We start from the raw sequence: 22,071 nt of genomic DNA on the forward strand, positions 1-22,071 counted from the left end.
GCCTTGGATTCCATGCATTCCAATACAACGTGTTTTGTATAAATCACGGCCGTTGTTGCAAATTGCAAGAATGGCGGTGATTTATACAACACATACGTTGTGTGAACATAGCCTAATAGGGCATCACATGCTACCAAAGAAATAAATATATACTGGGTGAGTATTCCAGTCTTTTGCAACACATTTGTTACACATTTAATCACTATAGTGACTATAAATAGCAAAAAGGACAGTATCATTCACCCTGAGAAAGTCATGGTGATGGAACGCATGGGGTGTTCTGTCATGGCCTAATCTCACAGTGACAGCCAACTTATTTTACACGTGAAGTTCCAATATTTGTAATCTGTGGTTGTTTGTCTGGTGTTGTCTTATGTACCTTGTGATATTTATTCTATATGAATCTGAGTACTTTCTGACATCTATATAACATGAATTTGGGAGACTTATCGTTGTATTTGCACAACCAGTATCTGTGATCATTTGCAAGGCTGACACTTTATTGGCTGGGACCAGTCAGGTTTCACTGTGTTGTATTTACCAGTGATAGGATATACATTGTTGTTTTTAAGTGACTTTAGTTGTTTTTCCTTTGCATTTATGTTAATAATGATTTGATAATTTGTCAATGATACTTGTGTAAGGTGCAGTCCAAAATTTTCCAATGTTGTTGCTTTTCTGTGAGTAGTTGTAGCTGACACAGACAGAAACTATAAATAATAATAATAACTATAAGAAGATCTGTATCTTTTTTTCTGATCAAATACTGATCAAAATGAAGACCAGAATACTATGAACAGGAGCTGTCCTATTTGCCCAATCCCTTTAATGGGTTAATACCTATAAATTTCCCCCTTGGTTCAGACAGTGGGCTCTAGAATTTTTGTTTGCTTGTTTGTTTTTCATTAGAATTATGTGTACAGGTCCGTACTACATGCTGACTGTACAGCCGCCTTCTGACGTTGGGATCTCTGCACACTACAGACTGAATGTTAGACACCAGCGCCACCTAGTGGTGAAGCCGCGCACTGCCGCAGCACTCACACAGGAAGCGACGCTCCATGGCTGACACGGAAGAGGAAAACTTCCAGAGCCAAGTGAGTGAAGTATGGCAGACAGGGGTAACGTGTGCTGTGGTTTACACATGGGATCAGTACAGGGGACGTCTGTGTATATATCAATGTGATGTAGTAATGCAGGGAGCTCATACCGGCTGGAAACGTCCTCAGTGTATGGATGGGAGATGTACAAGTCTGAGTAATATCCTAGTGATAATAGGCTATAGGAAAGTAGTGTATGGAGGGGCACTTACCTGACCTATAAAGGTTCTGTGGTCACTACAGCTCATAGCTAGGGAGGGTAGTAACAGTCCGGGGACAAGTATCTAAGGAAAGTCAGCACTGCTAGTGATCCTCCTCACCCCTGTATGGAGATGCGCAGGCCACGGTTCTATAGGGATAAGGGAATGTTCACACTTACGAATGGGCGAGGAATTAGGGTGCATTCACACTGTAGAAAATGGGTGAAATTCAGAGAGGAATCCCTGCTGCGGACTCCGCTTGGCATCCCGCCTGCCTCACTATGGCAATCTTGTGTATAGGTTGCCTCCAGTCTCTGCTGTTCTCTGCTCAAAGAAGACTTGTCAAGCAAAATAATCGTAAAATTAACCGCCTATTTGGCTTAAAATTCCTCGCCTATTCTTCAGTGCTGAAAGAACAGCGGTCTATATAAATTCACAAACATGAGGAGAAGAGCTGCAATGCACCAACATCCTCTTAAAGTGACTGTACCACCAGGCAGAAGCACTGGAGGCGGGCCGACCCACCCTTAGTGGGAAGAAACTCCATGACTTGACTCCATTAGAATCAATGGAACCCTATCATAGAGGGGCTGGGGTTTCCTCCCACTAAGGGTGGGTCGGCCCGCCTCCAGTGTTTCAGCCTGGGCCTGGTGGTACAGTCACTTTAAAGTGTCACTGTCAATTTTTTTTTTCCCCAGAAATCAATAGTCCAGGCTATTTTAAGAAACTTTGTAATTGGGTTTATTAGGCAAATATTCCCCTATCTGCATTCAAAAAAAACTTTCCCCAGTTTCCCCCCCCCCCTCTCTCATTCACTGCTGATTATCAGGAAATCTAGACTATTTCACATCAGTCAGGCCCTGTGTAATCTATGGAGGGGGGAGGAGGGAGATTAGTTGGCAGCAGAGAACAAAGGATTACACAGCGGGACCTGTGTGAAAGCCGGTATTCAGAGGGCAGAGAGGTCAGTGCTGACTTCAGAGAAGATAGCCCATCGATGTAGCTGTAAATGATCTCTTTGTCCTGTTTTGGTGCCTTATCTCCCTCAACCCCTCCCCTCTCCATAAGGGAACCATGAAGACAGGGGGAGAGCTTCAAACTGCTTCCTCATGATAAAAATGCATTTTTGGCTAATAAATCCAATTACAAAATTTCTTTAAATCGCCTGTACTATTGATCTCTGTAAAAAAAAATAAAAAAATTAAACAACAGTGACACTTTAAATCCCTGTTTATTCTCTGTCAGCTTAAAACATACACAACACGGACTTTCAGGACAGATACCAGGGGAAGCATGTGGTTTCAGCCATTTGACGCCATCATCAGCGGCTTCATCAGACCCATTGTTACAAGCCATTGACCTAAGGGTCCTATTTCACGGCCTGATAAAAAACAGTAAATGATCGCCGATCTGCTAGAGCAAGGGCTGCACAAACATCGTTAGCGATGTCCTTGCAGCTCTTGCATTAAGGTTACAAACCCACTTGGCGGGTCTGCAGCGAGTCTCCATGCTGCGTTTTTGCAGCGCGACTCGCTGCAGATCCCGGCCCTATGCTTTTAATGGCAGACAAACACGCAGCAGGGATGTACATCCCTGCTGCGAGTTTGTCTGCAGCCCTCCCCATTAACCCCCCGGCCGCCAGAGCTGATACTTCACCTGATCACGGCTCCGGCGGTTCCCAATGTCTTCAGCAAGCCGGAGCGGGGACCAGGTGAAGTATATGCTCCAGCCAGCCGCCCGCAGCCCCGGCCGCCCGATCGCACGCCCCCCCCCCCCAATCGCCCCCCCCCCCCCCCGCAGCACCGATCGCTCGCCCCCCCCCCCGCAGCACCGTTCGCTTGCACGCCCCCCTGCAGCCCCAGCCGCCCGATCGCCCCCCCCCCCCCCCCCCGATGGGGGCTGCAGGTGGGCGATCGGTGCTGCCGGGGGGGCGATCGAGCGGCCGGGGCTGCGGGGGGGCGTGCGATCGGTGCTGCGGGGGGGGGGGGGGGGGGGGGAGTGCGGGCGGCTGGAGCATATACTTCACCTGGTCCCCGCTCCGGCTTGCTGAAGACATCGGGAACCGCCGGAGCCGGGATCAGGGGAAGTATCAGCTCCGGCGGCCGGGGGGTTAATGGGGTGGGCTGCAAACAAACTCTGTACATCCCTGATGTACATCCCTGCTGCGTGTTTGTCTGCCATTAAAAGTATAGGGCCGGGATCTGCAGTGAGTCTCGCTGCAAACACTGCAGACCCGCCAAGTGGGTTTGTAACCTTAGTGTAAAATAATAAATATTAATTCACCTTACTGCATTCTCAGGCTTCCTCGGAGGCCTTCTGCGTTGTGTCCAGCTATGCCTTTGCTCCGGTCTTTGCAGTGACAGGCCGCTTATTTTCAATTTCACAGCACAAATAATTTTTCTTTCAGTTTTGCTGCATATTTTATGGAAAAAATAAGTCTGCCATTGCAAAGTCCAATTAGTGGCGCAGCAAATAAGGGCTCATGTGGGTCTTTAGGTGATAGAAGGAAGTGCTATGGCCTTTTAAACACGAGGAGGAAAAAACGAAAGCGCAAAAGCAAAAATTTGCCCAGTTCTGAAGGGGTTAAATGGCCATTGTCATAAGAAAAAACTTTGATCAGCTGCATAATGTAAATCTATAGGGCTTCCTCGCGCATGCAGACACAAAGCAAAGAGAGAGGCGAGCAGCAGGATGTGACTCTCCCTCACTGCTCCCAGTTTTCCTTTTCTTTACTAGCTGTTCTACCCATTGCCAGAGATACAGAGCATCAGCTTCAGCACCCAGGAAGAGCTGCATATTACTAGAAAGCATCAGGAACAGTTGTATGTGCAGTGCAGATACGTGCAGGAGTGTACGGATTCAGCAATAGGTATTTAGGATGGGATGGGGTAGTATAACATATACACTAAAATGTGGTGTCACACCTGCTGATGGTTACTTCCTATGCACAGTGATGAGGAGGAATCTGTCAATCATTGGTGGGTAGGCAGGACAGCTGTGAGCTTTTTCAGGCCTTCTGCTGCCAGCTAGTGGGCATACATTCTCCGACCCTACACCACATATCAACATAACACAGCGTGTCAGTACAGGAGCACGGAGTCTTAACAGTTTCTAAGTTCACAGCATCATAATGAATGATGATGCCGGGAGTTCTGAGGTCGGGTCTATAGCGTACAGTCCATGCACAGACCACATCTACAGAACATGTGAATGCAACCTAAGAAGATGTGAGGTGTATTGATGCCTGCTATGAGGTGATTTAATATATATAATTATATATATAATATATATATATATATATATATATATATATATATATATATATAATTTTTTTTTATTTTTTTCAATAGATTGATGAAATTGAAGCCCTCTCCTCTATCTATGGGGATGACTGGTGTGTAATAGATGAAGCTGCAAGAATATTTTGTATACAAGTCTCCAACACTTTGGACCATCCTGAGTGGACACTTTGCTTACAGGTAGCCAAATGCGGATTTGTTATTTTGTGAATCTATCAGCCTGTTTTCAGTTTATAGGTTCTGGCAGATGGGGCATACTTCTTATTTCTTTTTTTTTTCTTAGTTTTAAATGCATAAAAACACATAGTTACATTCTCTTTGGTAAAAAAACATTCTGATATCAAAATAAACACAAATATCTGTTTATACATCTTTTAACCCTGACCCAATCCCACCACCCTATCCTGGAGGAGGGGGAGGGAGAGAGAGCACAAAGGGAATAAGCAAAAAAAACTTATAATAATCCGTTTACTATAGTCCACTTCCCAGTCCATTCCAGCTGCTCCATAACTTTTTATTGTTAAGTGCAGTTTTTTGGTTCCGGGAAACATAATTTGTTCCTACCTTCTAATCTTAGCCACTAATTTCTCCCATTCCATAACATGAGGTGCCATTGGTTTTATCCAAAACCTCATAATTATTACTTTTGCAGTCATTAATAGTTTCACTGTTATTTCTTCAGAAAATCTAGATTAAGTATTTTCAATTGAATCGATGATTTGGGATTATTGATGATACTCAAATATTGCTCAGTATTTGTTACCATTCTATATCAGATATTTACCCTATTTCCCATTGCCACCTATCCTTATGGTGCATTTACACAGAGAGATTTATCTGACAGATTTTGGAAGCCAAAGCCAGGAATGGATTTGAAAAGAGGAGAAATCTCAGTCTTTCCTTTATGACCTGTTCCCTGTTCATAGTCTGTTCCTGTCTGTGTAGAGGCACCCTTATTTGCGTCCTCCATAATTGTTTTTATAATTATATTATATACCTTTTTATCCCGTCTGAGCATAGGTAGCATTTCCAATATTATGTGTGTTTGTATAGGCAAATATTCTTTATCATGAGTGCACCAAAAAGCATGTGACATCTGTCAGTAATAAATATAGTGCTTACTTTTGATATTTCTTGGCCCATTTTTGTACTAGGTAATACTACCTCCAGAATACCCAGCTGCAGCGCCTCCTCTCTACCAACTAAAGTAAGTTCTGCTGCCTTATTACTTATTGCTTAGATCTGCCATGTATTCTGGAATTTATAACATGCAATATTAAAGGGATTGTCCATCATTACTTATAATTTAGCATTCTGCTGGGGCAAACATGTATACTGGTATCTGTTATGCTTCCCCGCTGCTCATGGTTTCCAGGCCGCCCAGTGTCTGGCGCCATCTTCCTCTTCAAGCCTTCTGCTGACATGCCATGCCAACAGGAAATCTCCACTCAGCATACACAGCCTAGAGAGATCTATTCTGTCTATGCCAAGCGGGCATTTCCTGTCTGCATGGAAGAAGATGGCGATAGACAGTGGGCGGCCTGGAAACTGGCAGCGGTGGAAGAGTGGGACGGGTAAGCATACATGTTTGCTATGTTTCACACAGCCCCAGCAGCATAATAAATGATTCAAAATGATCAAATAACCCCTTTAATAAATATCTTTACCTTTGCTTTAGTGGGGAAAAAATCATAGTCATATTATCCGCGATAATCATATATTTTCCAGATGCAGAGACATAGAACACTATCAAATAGCTAGCACTTCTCCCCGCTTCTGTCCCGATCGGTATGGGTCTGAACACTCAGACCTGGACCGATCAAAACTCTATGTTTATGACATGTCAAAAGTTTTTTTATAGCCAATTAAAAAAATTGTGATTGACCTGAGAAGACGCTTACGCTATGATGTATTTTCTCTAAATGCAGCAGTGCTTTTGAGTGAGGCATCATGGCTCTTTATGAGCAAGGAATTACCCACAAGTTTCCTTTAATTCTTTATACCTTTAGTTCTTGTCTAACCATTGTGAGGCGTAATACGTGTTTGTAATGCAAGGAACATGCTTTAAATTGTTCTCTATATCATACTCTGTGTACTGTTCATCTTCCTATACAGCGCTCCATGGCTTCGGGGAGAAGATCGTATGACAATATCAAATAATCTAGAGGAGATTTACTTGTAAGTTATTCTAATTTTATTACTTTGTTAAAATGTTGACACTGTCTGTCGTTATTGTATTGCATTCTAGAAAAGAGAAGTGGTTGCAGCTCAGATTGTTGAATTTTTTAGGCATCTACATGGTTGGAGCAGTCCTGGATAAAAGTCTCCTGCATTCTCATGTCTGTCTTGTTCACATCAGAATTCTTGGCTTCCTGTCAAAATGAGATACTGACATATACATGCACGTTCACTGCATAGTGCAGGCACCAAACAGCCGATCGGCGGTGCTGATCAGTGACTGTGGTTAGTTTGTCTGAAAAAAACCCTTTACTAATAATGCAGGTCAAGCAATAACAGAAGTAAATCCATGTGATTGACGCCGTATGTTCAGGACTTGTGCTGACTTTGTCAGTTTTCAGAAAGGATGGCCTCTTATGATAAAACAAATAAAAAGGCTCAACCCAAAGGCATCAATCAGCCTGGAATAATAGGAAGCAGCTGAGATCCTGGTCATGACTCCTGATTTTAGGGCTTATTCACATGTCCCATAAATTACAGGTCCGCGCGTCTCTGTCACTTAGGTGCCACAGAGATTCAAAGAGCTACCTGGCTGCCGGCATGATATTGATACACCATGCCAGGCAGGGAAACATTTACGGGACGTGTGACTAAGCCCTTACACTAGAATTATCCATGCAGCCTCTGAAGTTACTGCTGCTGTTGCAGTAAAGAGGGTATTCCTATCTCAGCTTGTTACCCCCTATCCATAGAATATTTTGGCCCTTCCCATCATGCTAGCGCCTCTCACCCAGAGCACCATTTGTTTGAAGCTCTGGGTCTGCTGGTACCTGGCTGTTCCCAGTACCCCTGTGGCGGGGCGTACTGGGGTAATAATTCAGGTCAGTGATAGCCCTGTTTGCTGAACACCATACATGTTGACCTAACACAGGGGTAGGGAACTTTGGCCCTCCAGCTGTTGCAAAACTACAACTCCTATCATGCATGGACACACAAAGCTTTAGCTTTGGCTGTCCGGGCATGATGGGAGTTGTAGTTTTGCAACAGCTCGAGAGCCATGGTTCCCTACCCCTGATCTAAGAGATTGGTGCCTGCTTACAGCATGGCTTGGGCTGTCTAATAAGGCCTTAAAACAATTGTTTGTTGTTGTTTTTTAGATGCATTTTTATTAATGTTATAAAATACGTTGTTAGTGTGACGGCATCTTTTTCTTTTAACAATTGTAGGCAAAATCTTGGTGAGAACATCCTTTACCAATGGGTGGAAAAGATTAGAGAATTTCTAGAGAAGAAATCCAAAACATCAACTCCAGGTTATTAGCATGTGATACCTGTTTTATGTTCTTGTCTTAAAGGAGTTTAAAGGTCTCTTCTCCCCATTTGCACCTATAGAGAGATCTGTCAGTCACGCCTGGTGTGTGCAATCTGATTTCTATGAAACACAGGCGCATATTATAGTAAATTACAAAGGATTCTTTTTTCTGTGTCCCAGTCATGTCCTCCCACTATTCTGTGTCTAGCTGTAAAGTCCCTATTACACAGAGCGATTATATGCCAAAGTGGGTAGATATTGCTCCATGGAATAAAGACAATGATCAGCCAAGGAGCGAGTAATCAGTTGTCGGCTGTTCATTGTCTTTCAACAAGTTTAAAAATCTTTGGCGGCCGGCTGCGCATTGCTAAGTGTAATAGGTGATGTGCGGCCAACAGCTAATTAAAGGGGTACTCTGTGTTCCCCTCTGACCGCTGCTAAACCCGTCTCTGCAGTGGCAGCCTGCTCAGCCAATCACTGGCCACGGTGCTGTCTTGGTTAGTGATTGGGTGTGCGGGCTGTCACTGCAGAGACTGGTTAAGAAGCGGTCAGAGGGGGACGCAGAGATAGGGCAGAAGGACAATGCGGGAGAGTGGAGAGGTAAGAAATCTTTATTATTTTAGCCATTTAAAGAAAAGGTTGTATTGAGCCACATAATGGGCTAAGTAAGCAGGTGGACTTTTGCTTAACTCATGCATCAGCCCATCTAATACGGCCTTAATACAGCTTAATGCAACAGAAGTAACCCCTTCCTTGGCAGATTCTCAATCCCTACCCTAAGGCTCCGTTCCCACTGAGGAAAGGTAGCGGAATTCCGCGACGGAATTGTCCGCCGCGGAATGCCGTTAGCCTCCCGCTCATAATTGGAGTCTATGGGAGACGCGCGCTCCTGCCCTGTCCGCGCTGAAGAGTCCCATAGACTCCCATTATGAGCGGGAGGCTAACAGCATTCCGCGGCGGACAATTCCGTCGCGGAATTCCGCTACCTTTCCTCAGTGGGAACGGGGCCTAAGCCATTCTCCAGCTGAAAATGAAATACCAAGAAATAAACTATGTTTTCTGCAGGATTTCTACATGACTGCTTCAGGAACATGTAGAACATCTTACAAATCATGATCTTGAGAAGTAGGACCCAGGTCTCACAGATACACCCACATTTCACTCATTCACTGTGGGAGTCGCTGATTATAGCTGAGCACTGTCTTCGGCTGCCATTGAGAATGGGTGGAGTGGCAGTGGACATGTGTGACATGTGGGTCTCGAGATCACAGTGGATCCAGGTTCTGTTGATAAAAAATAAGTCCTAATTGTGCAGCGACGCCTGTTAAAAAATGCATCTGTTATACAGATTCCATAATAGCCTGTGCCATCATAGCTTTTAGGGATGGATTGTGTAGTGTTCATCACAGACATCTCTTCAATGTGTAAGTAGTCTCCCCTTCCACAGTCTTCCCACCCCACTTGCATGGCTTAATTGACAGGTCTCTGTCTATAAGAGAAGCCAGGGAGACCACCCCCAGATGCTTCACCCAGTGCTACAGTCTGGGTTTACACTATGTTTTAATCTGAAGGGCTGCAGTGAGCTAGGGTCAAACATAATAGCAACAAGGGAGCCTGATTAGATTTCACGCTGCCTGTGGTTTGGGCAGCATAAACTTCCTTATAAACTCCCTTCCGCCAATTCATGATTTAGATTGGTTGTGAGTGTTTTACAAATCCATATATATAGAAAAAGTTTTCTTATATTATTTTCAAGAGAAAAAAAAGATATAATTGCTTGAGATAAGCAAGCTATTCTATATTCTAGATGTCTTTACAGCTCCGAGTTCAAAAGCTATGACAGAAGAAACTGAGGCTGATGATGACGATATTGCTTCCAGCTCTGAATTATTCAATGATTTGTTAACGTGTTCTGCTATTGATGGAGCTTTTGATGCTTTAGAAGGTATTTATCGTATTTTTGGCTAAAAAGAAGTTACAGAAGATGTCAGCTAAAGACCAGTCACTTGTAGAAGTCCTTATGGGCAGCTTCCTATCTTGCTATTTACCAGTCTGTCATTTACTTTACTTTACAAGCCTTTGCCTCTCATTTATAAACATCACAAAACATCACTTTTGTTAAAGGGGTTATCCAGCGCTACATAAACATGGCTACTTTTCCCCCTCTCGTCTCCAGATTGAGTGGGGTTAAAAACTCAGTTCCATTGAAGTAAATGGAGCTTAATTGCAAACCACACTTGAACTGGAGACAAGAGAGGGGGAAAAGTGGCCATGTTTTTGTAGTGCTGGATAACCTCTTTAATGGTGCGTTCACACCTACAGGATCTGCAGCTGATTTTCTGCAGCAGATTTCATTTAAATAACTGAACACAGCATCAAATCTGCTGCAGATCTGCTGCAGATCCTGTAGGTGTAAACGCACCCTAAGGCTCGGTTCACACGTGGTATTTTTGGTGGTTCGTGTGTATGCTGGGAAGTATAGGATATGCGGCTGCACAGTGCACACTATGTATGAATCTACGGCCCTATCGTAAACGGACCCGTAAAAAATGAACAAGACCATTGTTTGCGGCTGAATATGCGGCCGTGGATTGACAGGCGGTCCGTACGGAGTACTTCAAAAATAGCCGGCAATGATGCCGAATGCCGATGCCTCTAATAGTTAATATATTAAATTAATCAAACACATTTTCTTTGTAATCAAGACACTTTCGTTGATCAATAATTTATTTCTAACGAATCCATCATTTTGCAATTAAATATACTGTTAAAAAAAATAGATATATAAATAAATGTATATTTATCTATATATTTATTTTTTGACAGTATATTGAATTGCACAATGATGGATTCGTTAGAAATAAATTATTGACCAACGAAACTGTATTTATTTCAACGAAAATGTGTTTTTTTAATTAAATATTAATTAGTACAGGAAGCTCTATAAGCCGTTAATTCATATGCCGGCAATAGAGCATTCTGTACTAATCATCACTTTACTTTAATGAAAACATCAAATGTTTCTTCTAATTATGTTGTGACAATAACATTATTAGAAGAAACATTTAGAATTATATGTGCGCTCAGCTGATTGGCTGTTCGGCTGAGCGCACATATAATAAGCCGGTCCGCAGCACAGTGACTTCATTGTGCTGCGGACCAGCGAAGAGGACACATCGGGGTGAGTATAGAGCTCTCCCCACCCCCTCCCCGGCACTGCACCCCTCCCAGCAAGGAAGGGGGGTCACTTAACCCCTTCCTTGCTGGGATGGGTGCAGTCTGACATCAGTCTGGCCCCCAGGGGGTTAAGGGGGATGCAATACATCCTCCCTTAACCCCTTGGGGGCCAGACTGTAAGCAGCGATCTGTAAAGATGCTGCATACTGTAAGGAGCACAACACCGCTCACAATGATGGGTGTTGTGCTCCTGTTTGTGTGTTTTTGTGTGTTTCTCCCTTTTTGTTTTTCAGATATCGGTATCCTGGGGATTACGTCGGATTCCATGGACTACGTCGATGACCAGCGTTTTTTTAATGTTTTTTTTAATAAAATGGTCAATGAGGGGTGTGGGGGTGTTTTTATTTGAATAAAAAAATTTGTAAACTTGTGTCTTGTCTTTATTTCTTTACTTTATAGACTTAGTAGTGGAAGCCGTCTAATAGACGGAATCCATTACTAAGTCGGGGCCTAGTGTTAGCCGGTATAAAATGGCTAACACTAACCCCCCATTATTACCCCAGTACCCAATGCCACCAGGGGTACTGGGAAGAGCCGGGTGCCAGTGGTCCCGGAGCGTCAAAATTGGCGCTCCTGGACCGGGCGGCAGCAGGCTGGTAAGATTTAGGCTGGGGAGGGCCTAAACCAATGGCTCTTCCCACCCTGGTGTTACCAGGCTGCTGTCGCTTGGTTTTTAACCCGGCTGGTTCTAAAAATAGGGGGGACCCTATGCGTTTTTTTTTTTTAAATAAATAAATAATTTAAAAAAAAACGCATAGGGTCCCCCCTATTTTTATAACCAGCCGGGTTAAAAACCAAACGACAGCAGCCTGGTAACACCAGGGTGGGAAGAGCCATTGGTTTAGGCCCTCCCCAGCCTAAATCTTACCAGCCTGCTGCCGCCCGGTCCAGGAGCGCCAATTTTGACGCTCCGGGACCACTGGCACCCGGCTCTTCCCAGTACCCCTGGTGGCATTGGGTACTGGGGTAATAATAGGGGGTTAGTGTTAGCCATTTTATACCGGCTAACACTAGGCCCCGACTTAGTAATGGATTCCGTCTATTAGACGGCTTCCACTACTAAGTCTATAAAGTAAAGAAATAAAGACAAGACACAAGTTTACAAATTTTTTTATTCAAATAAAAACACCCCCACACCCCTCATTGACCATTTTATTAAAAAAAACATTAAAAAAACGCTGGTCATCGACGTAGTCCACGGAATCCGACGTAATCCCCAGGATACCGATATCTGAAAAACAAAAAGGGAGAAACACACAAAAAACACACAAACAGGAGCACAACACCCATCATTGTGAGCGGTGTTGTGCACCTTACAGTATGCAGCATCTTTACAGATCGCTGCTTACAGTCTGACCCCCAAGGGGTTAAGGGAGGATGTATTGCATCCCCCTTAACCCCCTGGGGGCCAGACTGATGTCAGACTGCACCCATCCCAGCAAGGAAGGGGTTAAGTGACCCCCCTTCCTTGCTGGGAGGGGTGCAGTGCTGGGGAGGGGGTGTGGAGAGCTCTATACTCACCCCGATGTGTCCTCTTCGCTGGTCCGCAGCACAATGAAGTCACTGTGCTGCGGACCGGCTTATTATATGTGCGCTCAGCCGATCAGCCAATCAGCTGAGCGCACATATAATTCTAAATGTTTCTTCTAATAATGCTATTGTCATAACATAATTAGAAGAAACATTTGATGTTTTCATTAAAGTTAAGTGATGATTAGTACAGAATGCTCTATTGCCGGCATCTGAATTACCGGCTTATGGAGTTTCCTGTACTAATTAATATTTAATTAAGAAAACACATTTTCGTTTAAATAAATTCAGTTTCGTTGGTCAATAATTTAATTCTAACGAATCCATCATTGTGCAATTAAATATACTGTCAAAAAATAAATATATATATAAATATACATTTATTTATATATATATTTATTTTAACAGTATATTTAATTGCAAAATGATGGAATCGTTTACATTTAATTATTGAACAATAAAAGGGACTTTATTAGACAGAAAATGTGTTTTATTAATTCAATATATTAACCATGAGAGACATCGGCTATAGTGCAGAGGATCGCAAACCCCGGTAATAGCGATTCATGTAAACTGTGTTCCCTGCTTTCCCAGATGCATCCAGAGGTGTTTCCATCACTTTCTTAACATTTTATTTGTTATTTTTAGTTGAACCAGATTTCCAAGTAAATGACCGTATGTTTTGAGCCGCATGTCTATTTTTTCCCACGGCCGGAGTTTCACCCGCACATTTACAGCCGCATAAAAAATACAGCCGCACAGTTACAGCGTGTGAACCCAGCCTCAAGGTGAAATCCTGGAAATGTGGTTATCGGTTATTTTTTTCTTTTTGCCTTATTTTAGGTGTCAGTAAAGATGTTCCCTCGGTTGTCCATGGAGACCCTTTTACTGACAGAAGGAGTACATTCCAGGCACATTTAGCTCCAGTGAATAATCCAGGGCAGGTGAGTATGATCAGTGAGAACTATGAAAGATCAGGAAGTACAATGCCACCTACGGATCCTGTCCTGGTGGTAAAGTGACAAATCACATGATCACCAGGATGAAATAATATATATGTGGATTTCTATTGTGATCTTATTCTGATTATGTGATCACCTTGTAGTCTTTGTATATGTACGACATTTAAAACTTTTTAGGGAACTTAAAGAATTTAAGGAATTTTAGGGAACTAAAGAATATACGGTATGTATGTGCAGATTAATCATGCTTCAGCTTCTTAGCATTGTATTATCATTTTTCAGGTAAAAGAAGTACTGAACAAATTGTATGAGAACAAGAAAATTGCTAGTGCCACTCATAACATTTATGCATACAGGTGAGTTGTATTTCTAAGGCTGGGTTCACACTGTGTTTTTGCAATCCATTCAACGTATAGTGGTACCTTGGTTTAAGAGTAACTTGGATTCAGAGCGTTTTGCAAGAAGAGCTCACAGTTTTTCAAAATTTTAACTTTATTTAAGAGCATTGCTTTGGTCTAAGAGCTCCCTGTATTGGGTGGGAGGGGGAGTGGGGGAGGGGCATGGCCTGCATAGTGGGGTCTACAGCCCTGTACTCTGACCCAGGAAGTGTCCCTCACCTTCCAAATCATAGCAGATCCACTTCAGGCTGGGGCTTGCATCAGGGGACAGTACTGTTTAGGTAATCTCTGCATAGCTGTAACCCCTCTCTCTCTCTGGACAGAGAGTGCTGCTATACTGTGCCCACATGTACCCTGCTCATTCCTTCATGCTCCCTGCTGTCTCAGTCAGCCCTTGTGTTTCCCATCCTCTCTATTCTTGCTATTATCTGCCTGCACTCACACTCTGCTATACACACTGCTGCTATAATGTGCCTGCACTTACACTCAGCTATACACACTGCTGTATATAGAAGTTTCTGTCACTGTACTTCTGCACCGCTCTGTGATTCTCACTTCCTGGTATCTACAAACTGCTGCTATGTTACCCGGTTTATGCAGTTACTATACATTATACACCACATGCTGATTGCTATACTGTACAGTAACTTATAATATCACATATTCAGCTCTTTCTGAATGTTTGTTTCTTTTGTTTTACAGAATGTTATTCAGAATAAAAAAAATGATTATTTTTTTGGGTGTGTTACCAATTGTCTTCATTTTAATAATTTCTTATGGGAAAATTTGCTTTGGTTTATGAGTGGATTTGGACTGCAAGCACAGTGCTGGAACAAATTATGCTCGTAATCCAAGGCACCACTGTATTTGTTTTTAATTGGTTACTTTTAACGGACATAAAAACGTAGTCAACACTACTTTTGTGTCCATTAAAAAAAAAACGTATGTTTCGATCATTTTTTTTTTTTTATAATGGAAGTCAATGGAAACACGGATCCAAACAAATAACACACAATTGCTTCAATTTTTTGCATGTTTTTTTCCATAACACGTATACGTTAAATGGATTGCAAAAACTCAGTGTGAACCTAGCCTTATAAAGGTTTAAAGAAAGCAAATGTCATCTTTTGTAAACATCATGCAAAAGTACAATACCCTACAAAGTTAATAACTGCAAAACATTTCTAAATATCAATCATACAAAAGTACAACACACCAAGAACTACAAAGCAAATAACTGGAAAACATTTAGTTCAATTGGGATACAATGAAACAATGATAACAGGACTCGTGAAAGTATTGGAGACGTCATATTGGTGGGTTGTTTTTGATGGAGCAGAACTTGCATATATTTTACTGTTTCTATTTTATTACATTTAATTTTGCTGCATACAAAACTGTAGTCAACTACGCTATTGTATATGCAAAAAATAAAAAGTTGCAGTGCATCTGTCAATAGGAAATGGATTCTACTGTCTACCATACAGATGAATCTTTTCAGCACTGGTTTATATACATTTATCTTCTTCAAGACGGGGCGGCCAGGAGCAGGATGGGCAGGCAGGCTGGTTCCCTCCCCCCATGCAGCGCCGAGGTCCGGGGTGCGGGGCAGGGGGTGAGCTTCCGGCACACACAGCCTGACAGAGGCCGGAAGCTTACAGCTTCAGCCCCGCGGTCCCGGATCTTCTCTCCTGCTCGGCGATTGACGTCACATCACGTGAGCCTGCCTGCCCATCCTGCTCCGGGCCGCTCCGTCAAACCCCCCCCCCCCCCCCCAATGCGGACTAGGCAACCGTGGGCCAGTGCCTACGGAGGTTTTTTTTTTTTTTCAATAAAAAAAAGTGTTCCCTGCGGGCGCCGCCCTAGGCACCGAACCACGGCCCTGTCTATACATATGCATTTATATTATTTTGCTCTAAGACCTTGTCTAAGCCAGTTTTGAAGCCCTCTACTGTTTTTGCTGTGACCAGATCCTGTGGTAGACTGTTCCACAGATTCACAGTTCTCATAGTAAAGAAGGCTTGTCGCCTCCGGAGATTGAACCTTTTTTTCTCCAGGCGGGAAACAACAGGGTGGCCCCTTTTATGTCAAAGTCTAACTCAAGGTGCGAGTATTGCGACATGACAAGGGCTTGCCAAGGCAGGCATCCATCCACAGACAGCTGTTTCGGGGTATTTGCCTCACCAGTGTGGAGCAGGATTCTGGCTAGTTGGGGCAATGACAAATCAACCAACAAAACACAGTAATCACTGAACTTTCCAATGAAATACTCAATCAAGAGTCTCCACTGATGCCCCCAAAAATTTAAATATGCAAAACAAGAGTCCGTGTTTAGTTGGTTGATTTGTCATTGCCCCAACTAACCAGAATCCTGCTCCACACTGAAAGTTCCCTTTAAAGGGAACCAATCACTTAAAAAAGGCTATAACGCGATGGGAATGTGCTGTAGCAGCACTAAGCACACTTTCCACACATGCTTCTACAGCCCCCTGTCCCTAACATCAGCATGCCTATGTTCTTTCTGTGCCGCTCATGTGCAGTACAGCAGGTCCAGTCCGCGTCGTACTGCGCATGAGCGGCACAGAAAGAACGTAGGCGTGCTGATGTTAGGGACAGAACACCTCTAGGTGACGTCGCCACAATTATGCAGGCTAATCACACCCAGAGGGGCATGCTTACTGCTCCGGAACGGCCAGGGACCGTGACTACTTGCCGTGGCTCACCGCCCACCTAGCCTACTTGGGGGTAATTTACATACAGGGCGCCAACTTTATAAAGTAAGTTTTCGGGCGGTACACTCCAGGGACGGGGGGTGTAGAAGCAGGTTTGGGAAGTGTGCTGGGTGCTGCTACAGCACATTCCCATAGCGTTATAGCCGTTTTTTAAGTGATTGTTTCCCTTTAAGGCTCAGTCTTGGCAGTTGTGGTACTTTCTCTGGAGTCATGCACTTTTTTACTTTGTCTTTGAGTCATTAGGAAACTGATTTGCTTTTTGAGATTGTTTGCCTAAATACAAGCAACATAAAATGGGCCCTGAGGTTGTATGTGTGGCATCATGAAAACAATGATACCATCCAATATAATATTGTATCTGTAATGTAATAATTTTTGCTGCTACCTTATAGGATATATTCAAAAAAGACAAATACGTTTATACAAGACTGTGAGGATGATGGGGAAACAGCAGCTGGAAAAAGACTTCTTCATCTTATGCAGGTATGAAGGATTGAAATGCTCTACAGTTTATAGAAACCAGATAGAATAAACAAAATTATTTAGCTAATGTGCATTTAATTGCAAGAAGACATATCTAAGAGTATTATGCCAAGTAAGCTGTAAGTGCAGGGACGTCAATTGTGTGCTGGTCCTTAACCCCTTCCGGGCCCATTGATGCCCGGATATCCGGGTCAAATTAATGCAATGTTCCCCCTCACCTTCTAAGAGCCAAAAGCTTGTTCTGTCACTGAGTACCTTAAACGCCGTGATCTCTATAGGTTGCGGTGTTTAAGGGGTTAATGGCAAGCAGCTGCGGGATCGCAACTTCTTGTCATTACCTCTGTCCTTGGACACTGATGTTAGTGCGGCTGCTCTCACTGCAGCGCTCCCGTACACATCTACAGCCCCTTCAGTCAAGAACGTATATATACATTCCTACTGCATGGGGTATGTGCAGTAGGAACGTATATACGGATTGCTGACTGGAAGAGGGTTAAATACAGGAAAATGCTATTAGAGAGCTTTATGTCAGCAACAACTACTCTGCACTACACTACTGTGCATTGAAGTATGTCTCGGCATTAAATAGCATAGACTATTACAAAGTGAGAAAACAAGGTATACAGGCACATGGATGGGAGCTATCTAAGCACCAATTCTAGAAATAATGTAATAATAAAATTTGAGCATGTGAATACTATCATACAAAACCTATATGCCCTGATATAGGAAATCTGTTCAATGTCAGAAGACCTCTGCTTCGTATTATTTAGGGTATTCAGAGTTTAAACAGAATTTATTGTCTTGCACTTCTAGATTTTGGATGTCAGAGATGTAATGGTGGTAGTGTCACGATGGTATGGGGGTATTCTCCTTGGTCCTGATCGCTTTAAGCATATCAATAACTGTGCACGAAACATACTGGTAGAGCATCACTACACAAACTCTGCGGTAAGTCTTATGTCTTATGACATGTTCCTTGTATATAAAAAATTACACATTTCTGAATGTTAAAATGTTTTTTTAGGCATAAAAAAAATATATATTTTTCCCACCTGTTGCCACTAGGAGGCAACACCATTTGAGCGTAGTCCACCCTTTTCTTGAATATGATCGCTTCTTTTATTTATTGAAAAAAAAGCTTCTAAAAAAGAAAGCTGGAACGTGATTGGTTGCTAGAGGCGCCTAACCCCCTGTTCCTTTGCACAAGGTTTAATAAATCTCTTTTCATCTAAATCTAATTTTCATCACCATAAATTTCTTGTGGCTGCTTAGTTGCCTTTCATATTTTGTTTTGCCTATGGTTTTTATTCTGTGCATTATAATGAAAATGCAAATATTAGATAAATGCAGTTTAACAAGACGCAGAATAGAAGAAAACTAAACTATCTTTAAAAATGTAGACTCGTTTGAAGTAAAAAAAACTGTATATATTACCAATAAAAGTTCTTGTTTTCATATGTAATGCTAGTGAATTTACTCCGCTATTATTTTTATTTTAGGAAGATTCTGGAAAGCATGCTGGAAAGAACAGAAATCATACTAAAGAGAATAAGAAGAGAATAGAACATTAATCTATCATAAATAATAAAACTTTCAGTATTTTAAATATATTGATGCATATTTCTTCTTTTTCAGAGTTTTTCGCTTAGAATGTCAACTTTCACATTCTAGTCAGTGATTAAAGAATACAACATTAAAGCGACTCTGTATCCACAATCTGCCTTTACAAACCACTTGTAGCTGCTTTTAATCCAATATCTGTCCTGGGGTCCGTTCGCAGGTGATGCAGTTATTGTCCTAAACTTACAGCCCTGTGCTGTGCCTGTGCCCTAGGCTTGCACCACCTCTACATCCCTCCTTCCTACCCTCTTCATCATTAGAAATGCCCCAGGCAGGATTTCTCGTAGTCATCACCTGTCTGAACACTGCACGGGTTAGATCATTAAGGCACCTGTGCAGTGTTCAGACAAGTGATGATTAGGAGAAATCCTGTCCAGGGGATTCCCAGGCGTTGCTAATGATAAGGAGGGTGGGGAGGAGGGACGGAGATGCAGTTCAAGCTTAGGGCACAGACGCTCTAGGTCACGCCAATTTGACACAGGGCTGCAAGTTTAAAAGTTGTTTTTTAGCACAATAACTGCATTACCTGCCTAAGGGAACCAAGGACAGATTGGATTAAAAGCAGCTATCCGAAGGTACAAGCGATTTTGGGGGGCAGATTGTAGGAACCTGTCATCCATATTATGCTGCTCATGCCTAGGGCTTGCTCCAATGTAAAACACCTGGAGAGAAGAGAGATGAGTCTGCCTTATTCATTAGGTGCTGCTAGCCCTGTCTGCCAGGGATTACCAGACTTGTTTCTGTCACTGTGTATAGGGAGAAGCCCGTCAACCACTGGCATGCACGGCTGGTGGCACCTGATGAATATGGTGGACTCATCTCTCAATGCTCTTACAGAATATGGTGGAATCTTAGCCATTTTTGCTGTTTAACAAATCAGGATGAATAAAAGATAAAAGAAGAATAAAAGAAGTGTCTGTTGCTATATGTTGCTGCTCTTCTCAGTGGCAGAATAATATGGATGACCGGTTCCCTTTAACAGGAACGTGTCATCAGCAAATTACCTATTGTTTAAATTTTAAACAAAAGATTTAAAGGAGAAGTCTGGCGAAAAAAAACAAACAAAAAACGGGTCTGGGAGCAGTAATACGGCGCTGCGGGGGGACAGGTAAGTATACTTTCTTTATTGTGTTTTTTACTTTACTGTCTATATAGTAAAATAATCCTGACCACTAAGCATAATACCATCTCTTCACTATCATCAAAGGCAGAAATACAGTGAAAGGTAATGACCTCACATTGCAAAGCATCCTAGAAAACATGGGTAGAGGGTCCGACCACTGGGTTTCCTTATGATCTTGAGAATGAGGACCCCAGTTTTCTATTAGAATGTGCACCAAGACTTTTTATTACAGCCTTGGAAACAGGTCAGTATAGTATTTGACCGTTTCCCCCAGTTCCCATAGAGAATTAATGCAGTAGTGGTGCACAGGGGTCCCCATTCTCAAAATTGCAGGTGCCCCATTTGTGAGACCCTCTCAGTTATGTTTATTTTTCCATGAAGTACTGCAATGCAATTATTGTATGACGTATGTATGAAACTACAGAAGATACTTTGATAACATTTTCCACATTGTATTTATTGTCACAATCATAAATAAATATTTATTTAAAAAAAAAATCTTTCTGTTTGTTACAGTTGATATATACTCTCCCGTGCCATAACAAAATAACACTTTTTACCTTTTTTTTCTTTTTCTTGTAGACTTCTATTATGGCCTGTGTTAATCTAGTAACCAAAGGCGGTAGATGCTAGGAGGCTTTTTTTTTACACAATGGTTTATTTTGTTGTATATTTAAAGGCTATGCACACCTTGCACATGTAATAAAAATATTTTTGTGTATGTTAGTGGATACTTTTAACTACTGCAGTTGCACTAAATGTATTTTGGTAGCCTAGGCAGATAATACAATGCCAAACCACCCCCAGCTTCCAAAGGAAAAACCCACATACAGATATATATTTTCAAGACAACATAGATAAAAAATTTTGTGTGATAATTAGAGATGAGCGAACCGGTTTCGGGTTCGAGTCCATCCGAAACCCGAACGTTCAGCATTTGATTAGCTGGGGCTGCTGAACTTGGATAAAGCTCTAAGGTTGTCTGGGAAACATGGATAAAGCCAATGACTATATCCATGATTTCCACATAGCCTTAGGGCTTTATCCAACTTCAGCAGCCCCCGCTAATCAAATGCCGAACGTTCGGGTTCGGATGGACTCGAGCATGCTCGAGGTTCACTCAACTCTAGTGATAATCCTTTATATCTCTCAATAATACTTGTAAAGCTACCAAATAATACCAGTAAACAATGAATAAATAGTATAACCATATATGTTACCACCATATTGTGACTCGGCAATATCTAATATACCAAGACCATCAATAATACCACTATACAAGGGAGAAATAATATGGCCACACCCTGATTGCTGCCATTCCCACCACCTAGTAACTAATTCATAGTACTATGCTGTTAATTAAGAGAACACACTATATAAAGACCAGTATCTCCCCCATACAGTTACCATATAGTGGTAGATACCAGCATAATACAGATCTTATATTAAATACAGTGTAATTACATCCAGTGACTCACAATTGATCAAAATCATCTCATTCCACTAGGATGACTTGTCTTGGCCATGAGTGACCTCTTCAGGATCTGGCAGACACACTTTAACAGCTTCATTCTTACCTCTGTACCCAGAATGTAGACAGGCATATAGGTTAATAGGGGCACCAATATATAGATAGGTCCCATTTTGTAAACAATGGCCTATGTAGGTGGATAGTGCCTCCCTGTAGGTAGACAGGCAGCTCTCTAGTTAGATAAGTAGGTAGACAGATCCCCCCGAAGGTTAATATATGCCACCCCCCCCCCACACACAGATAAAAAGTTGCTTCCTTTAGGTAGACAGGTTCCCCTGAATGTAAATGTGAATGAATCAGTCAATGGTTATTGTGTAGTTTTCATCTCCCCCCCCCCCCCCCATGATTTTAGATGCCCAACTTT

General features: G+C 42.4%; 1 protein-coding gene across 2 annotated transcripts; it reads left to right on the forward strand.

Moving 5' to 3' along the window:
- The first annotated feature begins 1,038 nt into the window (after positions 1-1,038).
- On the forward strand, positions 1,039-19,043 carry IMPACT (impact RWD domain protein). Of its 2 annotated transcripts, none has more exons than XM_069960073.1 (11): positions 1,039-1,097; positions 4,651-4,779; positions 5,754-5,806; positions 6,715-6,777; positions 8,004-8,089; positions 9,896-10,033; positions 13,699-13,799; positions 14,100-14,173; positions 17,340-17,430; positions 18,247-18,381; positions 18,933-19,043. In XM_069960073.1, exons 1-11 carry the CDS (start codon positions 1,062-1,064, stop codon positions 19,002-19,004), a joined length of 978 nt encoding a protein of 325 aa, XP_069816174.1. In that variant the 5' UTR covers positions 1,039-1,061; the 3' UTR covers positions 19,005-19,043. The 2 variants fall into 2 exon arrangements, with proteins under 2 accessions (XP_069816174.1, XP_069816175.1); XM_069960074.1 differs by having other exon boundaries at positions 9,908-10,033.
- The last annotated feature ends 3,028 nt before the right edge of the window (positions 19,044-22,071 follow it).

The sequence above is a fragment of the Dendropsophus ebraccatus genome, chromosome 2 (assembly GCF_027789765.1).
Source record: "Dendropsophus ebraccatus isolate aDenEbr1 chromosome 2, aDenEbr1.pat, whole genome shotgun sequence".
NCBI lineage: Eukaryota > Metazoa > Chordata > Amphibia > Anura > Hylidae > Dendropsophus > Dendropsophus ebraccatus.